This window comes from Mirounga angustirostris, unplaced genomic scaffold (genome assembly GCF_029215605.1).
Source record: "Mirounga angustirostris isolate CCGP_5_RB_7025 unplaced genomic scaffold, mMirAng1.0.hap1 SCAF_7, whole genome shotgun sequence".
Classification (NCBI taxonomy): Eukaryota; Metazoa; Chordata; class Mammalia; order Carnivora; family Phocidae; genus Mirounga; species Mirounga angustirostris.
The window spans coordinates 102770819-102785495 of record NW_026991715.1 but is presented as its reverse complement, the minus strand read 5'-3'; the positions used below and the strand labels follow the sequence as shown (position 1 = coordinate 102785495).

The 14677-nt window shown below is 36.1% G+C and overlaps 1 protein-coding gene across 1 annotated transcript; it reads left to right on the top strand.

Annotated features, from left to right (window-relative positions):
* Positions 1 to 238: 238 nt before the first annotated feature.
* GABRA6 (gamma-aminobutyric acid type A receptor subunit alpha6) lies at positions 239 to 14452 on the top strand. The gene is made up of 9 exons (XM_045887517.1): positions 239 to 276; positions 473 to 591; positions 1179 to 1246; positions 3195 to 3415; positions 3501 to 3583; positions 4129 to 4272; positions 4684 to 4836; positions 6141 to 6400; positions 14177 to 14452. The coding sequence occupies exons 1-9, from the start codon at positions 239 to 241 to the stop codon at positions 14450 to 14452; spliced, it is 1362 nt and encodes a 453-aa protein (XP_045743473.1).
* The last annotated feature ends 225 nt before the right edge of the window (positions 14453 to 14677 follow it).

The window sequence follows — 14677 nt, the reverse complement described above, 5'->3', positions numbered from 1 at the left end:
AGACCACAAGCCACCTTGTTCTACATGAAAAGGCAGAAGCGAGAACAAGAGAGCAAGGGGAACATTTAAAGTTTTGCTGGCAACCTCTTCATCTACAGATTACTGGTTGGACACAAACAGGAAAAAGAGATATGAGGGGTCTGGAAGATTACTCTAGTTGATTGGCAAGGGGGGGGGGTTGTTAAGAGGGAGGAGAACCCAGGAGGAGGGTGAACTGGGCATTGCAGAGCACTGCAGGATGGCGTCGCCTCTGTCCTGGCTGTACCTTATTCTATGGTGAGTAAGATTTTTTCTGATTTTTCCTTTTAGTTCAGAGGAAAGCGAAAGCACATACCTACTGGGTGACTTCTATACCAAATCATGGAAGAAGCCTGGGTGGTGTGGCATGTATTTGTGGTGGGATAGATGAGTAGATTGAACAGCCTATTCTCTCTGAGCCTGGGAGTGAGGATCATGGACTGTTTACTCACAGGGTAGAAAATACCCTAGGGAAACTTGAAGATGAAGGAAACTTCTACTCCAAAAACATCAGTCGTATCCTGGACAACTTGCTTGAAGGCTATGACAACCGGCTGCGGCCGGGATTTGGAGGTGAGAGGCAGCATCCTTACTAAACCAAACGTCTCTACTCTCTTTCCCCCTTCCCTCTGTTCCAAGACCCAGACGCTTCATAAGGATAGCAGAGCGGTAAGGTGCAGGGGTACTGGGAGAGGCCATGTGTTCCTGTCCAGTCTCTGTCCCTTCCTCTGTTTGTGACCTTCTATGCATGTTATTTGAACCCTCTAAGCCTCAGCTTCCTCATCTGTAGTGTGGGAGTATGAACAGTGCTTGCCTCATAGAGTTGTGTGAGTGTAGAATGAGATTCTCCATCTAAAGCACTTTTCTAAGCATTTGTCCCCAAAAAACTATAAGATGTGTTACTTATTGTTATAATTTTTATGAGAATACTTAGTTCTCTTCCATTCCTTAAATTCCCCAAATTGACCAGAAAAAATTCAAAATAATGCAACTCGTATGAGTTTTCAGAGTTGAAAAACCCAAAGGCTCCTGCTACTGGATTCCTTTAGGATGGATTGCAGGTTCTGACCATGAGAAGGGACTTTGTGCTAGGGTCACTAAGTTCAGCGTCCTTAAAATCACTGGTGATATTTGCCCCCATTCTTCTGGGCTAATTTCAGGTGCTGTCACTGAAGTCAAAACAGACATTTATGTGACCAGTTTTGGGCCCGTGTCAGATGTGGAGATGGTGAGTGAGCTCTGAGTGGGGAGGGTAATTTTACTTATTGGGAGGGCAGAGTCCCAGAACTAACGATCTTGGGCATTGTTACCAAGCTTGGCTCCAGAGTCCTAATGCAATATGTGTACTCATGCTGGGAGGGCATGGTCATTAGAGCAGATTACTGGCTTAATCTCCTTCACATTTCACTAAGGGCTCTGCTTGAACATTTTAACCTGAGGGACTTTCTAAGATTCTATTCTCTCTTTGGGCCACATATCATGCACTGATTCTTTTCTACAAAGATAAGATTTTCCCCATCTTTATGAAGTCCTGGTAAATTTTTAGAATAGAAAAAAGAAAAATCAACAAAGATATGTCACGTAAGAGTACATTGAAAGTATCTATGAAACTTAAAATATAGCTGTTTCCTGTAGCACGTCATTTTCAGTATATTTTATTAAAACAGTAAAGGGCATCATTTGGAAAAGCTAGTGCTTTGTACCTTTTGTGTTGCAAATGGACCAGTAGGTGTTCTGGGAACTCTGTTCCAGCTACAGATGGCTGTAGGATTCATAAGAGAGTATTTATAGCAAGTGGCAATGAAAATGTGAACTAGTCTGCTAGGACGAAGTGCATCATGATATTTTTTCACAGTTCTCAGGTACCATTTCCCCCTAAAAGTAAAATATAAATAGTAAAATCAAAATGAATATAACTCTTTAAATAGTTGAGTCATTAAAGTTTATTAGGGAAATGCTGCTCTGGATAAATAGTTATTGGAGACTTTTTTATCTTCTGATCTTTGAGTTGACAAGAAAAGAAAGAAGCAAGAAGGGATTAAAAAAAAGGAAGGAGTACCAGAGGAAGGGAAAGGGAAGGGAGGGAAAAAAGTAAGAAAGAAAACGAGGAAGTGAAGGAGAGGGAGAAGAACTTTATTTAAGAGATAAATGTCTTAAGACTTGAAAGAAAGGAGGGTCAGCATTATCCAGAATCCTCAATTATTTTACTATCATATTTTTCATTTAGTACTGATTCACCCCAAATATAAATAACCACAACCATACCATACTATTTATTGAAGTCTGGGGAACACTTGGCACTTCATTTTATGTATGTGTCTCATTATTTAAGTATATTTGTACAGTGGAGACTTGTTATTGCCTGGATCATTATTATATGGATATACTGTGTGTCAAATTATATTGTGAAAATCTAATCACAACTTGCAGTAATAGGTCTCATACAGGAACACATAAAGTAGGCGAAGCAATTATTGGCAATATTTTGTTATATTTACAAGCTTTAATTATCATTGACTTTTGCAATGGCTCTCACCATAATTCTTAAGATTTCTAAAGTTATTTCATAAAAGCCACAAATTAAAACTCAAAATTTTAATTATGGATACTTAAATGATGCTCTAAGTAATCATGGTAACATTTGCTTTTATATCCTCCAGAATAATATAAAATTATTATGATGTGCAACCAGAGTACACTTATCAAGCAAAGTTTACCTATCCTTGGAAGTTTGCTAAATGGTACCATGGTGTTAGGAGACACCTTTGAAAGTGAACAAGGCATTGGGGGGAATGGTTAGACTAAGTAATGGTAGGAAGACCAGCATAAAACCGAGACTGTAAATCTTTTCATATTTTTTTTCTAAATTTATGGAGGGGAAATTGATAGGTCAATAGATGGAGAGGTGGATGACTGATAGAAAAGAAGAAGATTGTTAAAGAGGGTCAAGGTGCAGGAGGGAGGTTTGCACAACACCACACCATCTTTTATGATAATATTACAAACTTTGAGTTTGAGAAAAATAATAATTTCCTGAAATCACAGGTTCTCTGAAGGTTATTATCATAAAAAGTTTTTTATTTCTTAAATTTTAGAATTGGGTATAAAAGCTAGTGAATAAACTATTCTTAATAAACTATCTCCCCAGCTTTCATGAATATCTTATTTTCTCCTAGGAGTATACAATGGACGTTTTCTTCCGCCAGACTTGGACTGATGAGAGGTTGAAGTTTGGGGGGCCAACTGAGATTTTGAGTTTGAATAACTTGATGGTCAGTAAAATCTGGACACCTGACACTTTTTTCAGGAATGGCAAAAAATCAATTGCACACAATATGACAACCCCTAATAAACTCTTCAGAATAATGCAGAATGGAACCATTTTATATACCATGAGGTGAGGTTTCCCCAATTCAACTTCCTCTAACCCAAATGATTTGTCCAACATACTAATTTGGAACCATTTATTTCAATGTCCTTAGGCTTACCATCAATGCTGACTGTCCCATGAGGCTGGTTAACTTTCCTATGGATGGGCATGCTTGTCCACTCAAGTTTGGGAGCTGTAAGTTACAAAAAGCTTCTGAGAGTCAAATAATGCATTCAAAATATATAATTATTGGAGCACCTGGGTGGTTCAGTCAGTTAAGTGTCCAACTCTGGATTTCACCTCAGGTCATGATCTCAGGCTCCTGGGATCAAGCCCCATCTCAGGACTCCCTGGGCTCAGTGAGGAGTCTACTTGTCTCCCTCTCCCACCTCTCCTCTCCCCCACCCCTTTCTCTGAAAAAAATAAATAAGTCTAAATAATTAAATAAAGGCAGCAGTCTTTAAAAAAATACATATATACAATTATTTGATTGTAGTCAGAGACCAGAAAGCAAAAGAGAAATATTGCTATGATACTCTCAGTGTGATTCCAGGAATATACTTACTTAATCATGTCTGTCAATCTTGTAAATAGTCGGAGGCTTTAGTCACCCTGATTAAGAAAAACATTAAAGAAAATTTATGTTTGTATTTCTTTTTTATATGGAAAAAATTTGCTTTGAAAAAAAAAACACAACTAGTCAGATTCACTGCTATGTTTAATTTGTTTAAAAAATTCAGATGCTTACCCCAAAAGTGAAATCATATATACATGGAAAAAAGGACCACTTTACTCAGTCGAAGTTCCAGAAGAATCTTCAAGTCTGCTCCAGTACGATCTGATTGGACAAACAGTATCTAGTGAGACAATTAAATCTAACACAGGTAAGAATTAGACCAATTAATGAATGTAATTCAGCAAGGTGACTCCCATGCACATTTTCAAAATATCTATTTTTTTCTTCTCTGCATTAGCCATCCTCAGCTATGCTTGCTGTTTTGAAGTGATGAGTAGCATTCTTTAAAATTGATTTTGCAACCATGTGCATATAAAGATTTGTGTAACCTTGGAATAAATAGTTTTGTATGTATATAACACAAAGAACCCGACCAAAACCAATGAGCTGATGTATCTCTCATCTGCTTGATCAAGTATCTTTGTCATACAGTGAAATATGCCTTCACTTGTTTTATTCCAGCCCATGTTAATTTAAAGATCTGCAAGATTTATTTCCAGCTGCATTCTTTCTGCACACTGTCAACAGCAATAATACTGATTTCCGTGTTTTCCAACAGGTGAATACGTAATAATGACAGTTTATTTCCACTTGCAAAGGAAGATGGGCTACTTCATGATACAGATATACACTCCTTGCATTATGACGGTCATTCTTTCCCAAGTGTCTTTCTGGATTAACAAGGAATCTGTCCCGGCTAGAACTGTCTTTGGTATGCTTCACTCTTTGGCTATACTTCCACTCATCCTCCAGCTCTTATTGCTTGTGATATGTTGGGGGAATTGTGAATGTTCGGGGCATATTCACACTAGGGCACTTTTTCAATCCACAAAGGAAAGAGAGTCCTATCTCATTAAGGCATATGTATGATATTAAATGACCCTTATATTATCCCAAGCTATGTGGTGAATTCACAAAAACATTTGTCTTGGCAAGAATTCTGGCTGGATTCCTGTGACTTTCATGTGCCCTATTTAGGAGTGTTTTTTTTTTTTTTTTTACTTATTTTTTAAATCTCAATTTGCTTTTTCATAATTAAGGAAAAGCAGAAAAGTAAAAACTGACATGTAAATCCATGAAAAGAAAGGCAAAGATATTGAAACCTAATATATAAATTATATTTAATATATAAATGATATCTTGCTTTTATTAGGTGAACCATAAGAAACTGTCATTTTTCTAGATATAAAAATAGTTAAATATAACCAATTTCCCATGGTTCAACCTAAATATTGAGTTCCATTTTTGATATATAGAAGCACTATTAATTTTGAGAAAAAAAGTTGTAATGGAAAGTATCATCAATAACAAAATCCAACTTTTTCTGAGTTTTCATGATTATACATTTAGAAAGATTCATAGCGAAGACCTGAGTTGAATTGAAATCTCAGATGAATTTTGACTTTCTAATTTACCATATTAAAATAGATTTCTTTCTGCAAATTATAAAAGAATATCTATATAATGATGTTGACCATCTTCAAATTACATATATTCCCCAACTATTATATAAGATATAAAACTGCTGGTGACTGAGTAATGAAATTATTTTCTCATGAGTAAATATTTTACCTTAAAACCAAGCTAGAAATGTAAAAAAATGAGGAAACTAACTTTATGTTTACTGTTCATACTAAACAGACTTCTTAAATATGTTGATAGATATTATCAGCTATTCAAACTGACCAGGAATTCAAGGTTTTAGTACTTATATGATAATTTGCTGTAAATTTTCTTAAGAAGTAAACAACTAGAATTATTCATGAGTTTAACTATATAATAGTTAAACTAAATCAAATCAGAAAATATTTTTTGAGCAAGTATGGTGTATATGGCACCATACTAGGTATTGAAACATACAAACATGGTAATACCTATGATAATAATTGTGAACAATTATAAAACAAGAACAAAAATTACATTTGCAGAGTGTTTAATCCACTGACACATTCTCATTTGATGTTGTTATTGGATTCCAAATGCTAATACTGCATTTCTTATTCTTTTTCACTTTAGGGATCACCACTGTTTTAACCATGACCACATTAAGCATCAGTGCCCGGCACTCCTTGCCAAAAGTGTCGTATGCAACCGCTATGGATTGGTTCATAGCTGTTTGCTTTGCTTTCGTCTTCTCAGCTCTTATTGAGTTCGCGGCTGTCAACTACTTTACCAATCTTCAGACACAGAAGGCCAAAAGGAGGGCACAGATTGCAGCCTCACCCCCAGTGACAATATCAAAAGCCAGCGAACCGTTGGAAGCTGAGATTGTTTTGGTAATTGTTTACTTTTCTAATGTTACCCATCAATATAGGAAAAGGCAGCCTAACAGTGATCACAAACAACTAAATAGTCCAAAAGTACTATTAGTTGAGTACAAGTTACATAATTCTGATTTTAAGACCAACTTCTTTTCCTACTTCATAGCAAAAAAACAAGCAATAATCCTTCATTTATCTTTGCTCTAAACTTTTGGCATTCTTCTTTTATCATCCTCACTGGTACTAGCAGATTCTGAGCTCTCAGAGAAGATGAGAACATTCTTCTCAGCCTTTAGATGTTTCCTTTGAACAGGTTTACTTATACCAACTAGGGAGAATAAAGTGAAAAAAAAAAAAGTTCCTAATGAGGCTTCAGAGTCTGAGGGAAATAAACAGGGACTCCTATAGAATGGATTTGTTAGAAATCTGCTTGCTACTTCATTCCATGAAGGCAAGATGTGAATATTAGGTTCTACGAATGCTGAATCATAAGCCCGGTTTTTGATTTTCATGAAAACACTCATGTTCACATTTGTATATTAAATACATGTATCTTAAAGTGTTTTTATTCAAAGACTTATAATCAGTGATAAATAGCTATAAAATTAAGAAAAAAAGTTTCCCATCCAGTGATCCAGACTAATTACCTCTGCTTACAAATCAAAAACAGTATCTTGGAGAGGGAAGATGTTATTTACTAGTCGGTAGAAAAACTAGGAATTGATCGCAGAAGTCCAATACACACAGATTTACAGAGGCAGAGACTATCCCCTCTCCAACAATCCTCAAAGGCTGATATATAAAAGAGTGCACACCACAAGATAAAACATTTTCAGAATGTGAGGTCATTCCCAAAATTCTTCCCTTGACCTAATGATGTTTTCTTTATATATGTGTATTTTTAAAGGCCGTAAAAATATAAATTTTATAGCAAAAGGATGATAGTCTGAAGACTCAATCCAAAACACTTGAAAATAATTTTTTTCAGAAAATGTTTTTGAGAATTAGTTTATGTTGGTAAAAATAAAAGTTATTATGTTATAAGCCATCTGTATTAATATGGGTATATAATCAACATATTGCCCAGTGGTCACATATCACCTTAACATATATCTATAAATGAAGAATTCATATTTATCAGAATGCAGTTTAACAGTTTCCTTCCAGAAATGCAGTAAAATTGAAAAGAGAAATTCATGAGAAACAAGATAAAAAAATAAGTCCAATGATTTTGAATATGTTCATTGATCTGATATTGAGATAAAAAGAAAGACCAACTTCCTTACTTCAACTTTTTTGAAATATGTATTCCTGAGAGAAATATGATTTCAAATCCTTGGAGAAAGCAGAGAGTTAGTATTCTCTTTGTCTTTTATTTTAAAGATATAATTTATTAATAAGATGGAATTTAAGATCTCAGGTCTTCATATAGCTATCTTCCACAATTCTAAAATAGTAACATATAATGAGCAGGTCCTTTGGGAAGCTAGATTAAAAAATGCATTTAAATCATCTCAAAGTACTTTTTTCTTGCAAGTTGACTTTTTTCTTATGAAAAATTTTATTTCTAAACCTGGCTTCACTTGAAACATTTTAAGGCATTGAAAAGCAGCATTTTGTTTCTGAAAGGGTAGGTCAAAGCATAAAAATAAAAACCAAAATAAGCAAACTTAACAATACAAACCTTGTAGGTACCAAAAATAAATATAGATGATTACAAAGAACATTTTCATTTTATTTATTCATGTCAAACCTTGGCAATTTGTTTTATATAATGTAAAGGAACAAACATAAATTATACATTTGCAATTTATACAACACAATGTATATATTATGATTGCTAGGCCATTTTTTCTTTCAAATACCATGACATTTAAAAAGGCCTATTCAGTTGTCATCAAAATAATGTTATTTGAGTAAGTTGGACATTGAAATAGCAAACCAATGTGGTGAGGTTGAAATAAAATTAAGTGCTTAGATGTTTCATGTGATTCTAAGTTATATTTTAATGTCCTAATTGCTTTTCACAAGAAACTACTTAGAATGAATATGGGACAAAGTTTATCACTTTGATTTTGGCCTTGAAATTTAATATAATAAAGACAAAGAAATTCAGGAGTTTTAAATCTAATACTCAAACCCAAAGAGACATCTAAAACTAAATCCTCAGAAGCGCTTGGTTTACTAATGATCTTTCTGTTTTAAGGCATTTGGAACTAGATACCGGGTTTTTTTGTTGTTGTTTTTTGTTTTAGATTTTGAGAACAAATTACCCACAGCTTCTTTCCTGCTTATATGGTACCTTTCCTTATTGCTTTTATCTGGTATGCTGTCTTGGCATTAGAGAGTTATTCTTATCTTCATGTATCATAAATTAATATGTGTCTGGGGTATACTTACTCTGCGTGTGAGACCAAGTTTGGACCTCAATCACTTTTTGGATGTTTTGCTAGTTTCCTTGTTATTTTAAAGGTCTAAACTCTCATTACTATGTTCCTAAGAATGAATTCCCCCCACCCATCGACACATCCAATGTGGCTTTCCTTTTTCACAGGAGATGTGACATTCTTGGTAAATCATCTACAAACAAAATTGGCCAAAATTTCATTCGTCAGGACAATAATTATATTTATACTGATTACATTGTTTATTCACTATTTTTTTTTCCTTTTCATCCGGCATCCATGTAGTGAGTAGCTATGACTTCAATGAATTATTCATACTATAAGCACTTGTTAGGTGCGCTTATGTTCCATATCCTTTGCAGAATGCTGGGGATACATTAGTGTGTCGCATCAGTATGGCCTCTTCCCTCACTAGCTTCTTGCTGAACAGGAAGAAAGACAAACCAATGAGCCATAACAATACACTATGATAAAGGCTGTGGTTAGAGATGTATAGTGGTTAAAGACGAGCCATGCAAGAGTACTGAACACAGCCTGGAGGGATCATCATTCTGGAGGAAGTGTTTCCTCAGCTGAGAACAGAAGGATTAGCCTGGTCCTGTTCTGGAAACACTAAGTCAGTTGCTAGCAACCTGGAAATAGAGAGGGAAATAAGACATATCCTTTCTATATTCCCTTTCAAGGTTGGGATGATCTGCTGGGTCATTATCATGTTGCCTTCCACCTATGTAGAGAGATATGAAGCATAGAATACTGAAAGATTTACTTCCCATTTCCAAATATTGCCGAGATTTCTTTGAAGACTGTCATTACTCTGTAGAACTAAGGGCTGAATTAAGCCCATCAGAGACTGAGTCCCTTCACCATGGTTGTGCTATTTCATAACTTATAGAGAGGGTAGGGTGGATTAGATAAGGGGTGTAGGTGGTTAGTTCTTTCCCCATACCTTCTATCAAATCCCCATCCAGTATTCCCTTCTTTACCCTCCAAACATTCCAATATGGTTTCTAGACATGTACTTAGCACCACAGACCCACCAGATTGCTGCCAATAAGCTGCTTCTTTATAGAAATTCTGGAATTGTCTCTGTCCCAATTCTACCAGCTATTATTTAGATGCAAGAAAATTTGATTTGAAATTCTTATTTCCTCCACAATAATTAATATAATAGTTTTTTAAAAAATATTAAGTACTAAGTATTTTCAAATTTATATTTAGTGCCCTTGTTTGCTGGTTCTAAAACCAGGTGCTTTGTTTGTCCATTGGATAATGCAGCCATGGTTAGAATATCTCTCTTGAGAGGTAACCCATTGCCCCCTCTTCTTTAACATATTAGACTCACTGAATGTTGTATAAAAATTGCTTTAAGTACTTTACAAATGTCTTATATTTACATCAAATAATTGATTGTCATAAAGTCCAGTTTGACTCAAAGTACCTTTGCAATATGGCATTACTTAAAACAAAGCAATGCTCTATAAATACCCAAAGTAGGATGGCATTCAGCAGCAGGGGAGCCCTGGAAAAATTCAAAACCACAGGCGTTCCACTCAAAACAGTGACAGCCCCAAGCTGAGCCCTCATCTGGACTCTGACAAAAACCTATTTTACCATCAGCTGAAGCTGCCGGGGTTACAATAGAACAGGCGGGGTCTGATGCAAACCTGTATCTTGAATGGCTTGCAAAATTGGCTTTCTTTTCACTTCAGAAATTCAATGTGATTCTTCTAGATTGGGGTCCAGTTTCCTGTACTGCCAATTCCCAATTATGCAGGAGCTGATTATCCAGCATGTAGGTTAGCCAGGCCTCTTGCATTTCCTTGAACATATCATATTTGCTGCCTGCTGGAAACACCCCCAATTGCTGTTGGACAGTGAGATATCTGTAACTCTAAGCCAGTGATACTCAGTGGTAGGTGACTTTTCTCCCCAGAGAATATTTGGCAATGTCTGGAGATATTTTTGGTTGTCACAATTTGGGGGGGGGGAGATGCTACAGGCATCTTGTGGGTAGAAGTAGAACCCAGGGATGCTGCTCAACATCCTATGATGTACAGGACAATCCTCCACAACAAAAAAGTATCCTACCCAAAATGTCAATAGTTCTGTGTTTGAGAAACCATGCCCTGAACCTTAAAGCTGATGGGAAGAAACCATAATAATTATTAAGAGTGTGATCTTAACATCCGAGAGTGATTACATCAGACACTGCCAGTTACTGCGTGAGCTTCCCACTCAAGCCTTCATTTGCTCATCTTTAAAATGAAAATAAAAATATTACATTATAGTTTTTTTTCTAGGAATAGGCAAAATAATGCATGCAAAATGCTGTGTAGTGCTTGTCAATTGTAAGCATTTATATATGGTACTTGTAATATGAAACAATACACTAAAATATAATGTAAAATAATCATCAAAATTTTTATTTTCTTCTCCTTGCCTGATTACTCTAAGAAATCCTGGAAATGTTTATATTTTCATTCATTTGTTGATTCAGCATATGCTTATCAAGCACATACTATGTTCTGTGCACTGACTAGGCACTGTGGAACACTTATACTTGAAAATAATATGCCCTCTACCAATAAGGAGATTTCATGTCAGGAAAGGAGATAAGGTGCAACAGAAATAATATTTACAAGGAAGAATGTGATAACTGCTGAACAAATTATAACACCTAAGTAGGCAAAAAAGTGTTCTCTTCCTAGTATATCTATGATATATATTATATATATCTAATGTCCATCTATCTTATCTATAAATTTATACCTTACATTTTCTTTCTCAAATTCTTAAAGAAAAGAAAAACTTATAGAGAAAGTAATAATCTTCCCTAGCTTTAAAGATGGGAACTACATATAGCAGGTAAGTAGTATATATGGAATTGCAATCGAGGGCTTTCTGACTCTCTTGTCCTCTCTTAACTCTTACTCAACCCTCCATAGAGACTGTTTGGAAAAGTAGATGAGGAAAGGGTGAATCCTGTGGTAGGGGATCTTTCATTCCAGCCTAGTGCTATTAAATTTTTCATGGTATTTTTGAGTGATGTTGCTGAACTCTGGACAAGGGTCATTTGGTAATTCTTATTAAGTCATGTGTGACATTGTGACAATGCCAAAAGATTGACAATTAACTTTTTTCCCCCACAGCTCTAAAGAGGGGAAGATAAAACAATGCCCTACATCTTTATGGTAGATTATGTTTTATAATTACTTTTTTGTCTCAACGAACTTTTTCATGTCTGCCCTCTTTCTCCTTAAAAAAAGAAATAAACACAGGGGATGCATGCTATTAAAAATCATGAGTTTAGAAAGAGTATCTGCTCCACAGGCTTGCCCTCATTTTACTCCATCATGATCCTTAGAAATTTTACTAAAGTAAAATATTTTAATATTCCATGTATCTGGGAGGAGGATAACTCTTTTTGGAAAATGAAACAGTAACACATTTTGCTCTTTCAGGTGGAGAATATTTCAATAACATTGTTAATGGCTGAAAATTCAAATCAGAGTCTGAGATACATGATAGAAACTCTGGAAAGAAGGTGCTATGTTTATTCTCTAAGACAGGCAGCGTGCACTGAGACCAAAATATCACTACTCTGGTCCTATCCACATGCTGACTCGTGACTCTGGGCACAGCAGTCCTTAGCTGTCACATGTTTTTAGTAGGAAGTGCCACTTATTTCCTAAGATCAGCAGACTGAGGCCTCTACTATTTTAAATTATCTTCTACCTTCTATCTTCTTTATTTAATTATGTCAAGAGTCCCTAGCACAATCCTGGGCCAACACATAACAAGTAAAGGTATTCTTTCCTTGCAACTCACCACGGTCATAAGAAATCAGAGACTCATTTGTGTTTTCAATGAAGAGGGAGATTTTCCCATGGCCTCTAAATGCATACTGGGCTTGAACTCTCAATGATGACTATTATTATTTAGATACTCAGTAAATTCCATGACAAATCAAATAGCAAAATTCGAAAGGGGAATACAGAGAGAAGAGGTTCTTGGAATCTCTGTTTCTCGCACTCCAAATGTCACCACATCGGCAGGTCATTCTGGTCCTGTGGCTCAGCCGGCACAGGGGAGGTGGCTGTCTCATCCTGTTTCTGCGGGGTTGCTGGCTAAAGCCACGGGAGTCTGCCCATGTGAGTAACATACCCTGCCAGGCATCAAAGTGGTGATTTTGTTGCCAGGGAGAAAACAAGGCAGTTTTACAAGAGCAGAGATAATGTACAGCAAGTGTTTGAAGGCAGAGACCCAGCAAGGGCAACCTGGTCACAAGGAGAGCGACTATTACAGGATATAGACAAGAAAAGATACAAATCAGAGCAAGGTCCTCTAGTCTCCACAGTATGAAAGGAGTCTAAAGCAAACAGAATTAGAGTCTCTGAACTACACCCAGTACTTTAGAGTGAAGACAAGAAAATGTGGGGATGATGAAACAAGCATTGCATTTGACCAGGGTAGTTTATTACTAGCTGTGTGACTACGGGCGAGGCATTTCCAGCTCCACTCTCTGGACTTAGCCTTTTCACCTAACAATTAATGTGCTAAATATCCTTTTCAGGACTAAAAATTGTTGTCTTATGATTTCTAATGATAAAAAGGAACATATAATAATTCTGACAATTCTGAGGTCAGTAAATGAATCATATTTTGGTGACTTAGGATGGAGGGAGATGAGACCAGTGGAGAAGTTCTGAATGGGAAGCAGAAAGCGCTCAATATAGAACTTCTGGGCTTAAGAGGCAGTTGTATTTCAAGGGATGAACAGTCATCCCACTCAATTTAAGGGTATTGACACTTTGTCACTGGTTTTCACATAAATGAGCACCTTAATATTTTTTGTTGCTGTTATCTCAGCTGGTTCAAATATATGAACCTGTGAAGATGAGGATGTAGGCTAGAAGAACGATATCAACTAACTGAACTGTTATATTTTCTTGTATTAATTATTTGTCCATATATTCCAAATTTAAATGCCCTCTCATTGCCCACACACATTGCCCTATAGGCTTATGCATCACCGGTGAGGAGAAGGGGGTGGATAAGCCTATGCAACCTGGTTCATTTCTTCCTAATGGCCCAGTGGTCAACACAGTTTCTGGGACGTGGAATATGCTTGGCATCAATTGCTGATGTATGAGATTATAGGATGTTGGATGGCTGCAAATCATTTTTTTAAATTTGTTTTACCACTTCCTTGGAAAAGTAGCACCATCAAATACTAAGAATTTGCTAATATTAAAAAAAGGAATTTGCTAATATTTTATCTTACATAGTAAGTAGTCAATAAATATCTGTTCATGGTGAAAAAGTGAACAACTAAGTGATCTCTAGTCTTTTACCTAGGCTGAATATTTATGTCTTTTCCCTACAGCATCCTGATTCCAAGTATCATCTGAAGAAAAGAATCACCTCTCTGACTTTGCCGATAGTTCCATCCCCTGAGGCCAGCAAAGTCCTCACCAGAGCTCCTATCTTACAATCAACACCTGTCACACCCCCACCACTCTCTCCAGCCTTTGGAGGCACCAGTAAAATAGACCAGTATTCTCGGATTCTCTTCCCAGTTGCATTTGCAGGATTTAACCTTGTATACTGGGTAGTTTATCTTTCCAAAGACACGATGGAAGTGAGCAGCAGTGTTGAATAGCTTGAAGCCAGGACAACTTGTATTCTGTAAGTTCTCATTTTCTGAAATTTTTTAAATAGCATTAACACTTGTATAGATGCTTTTCTGAACACTGAAAATCTGTAACACATAGCTTTGAGTAAGCACGTCTGGGCCAAAAAGCACTAATGTTACTCCTCAAAACTGTAAGCTGAAGGTTGTTGAAAAATATGACTTTTCTGTATGTTAGAGAAAAAATTGGTAAGA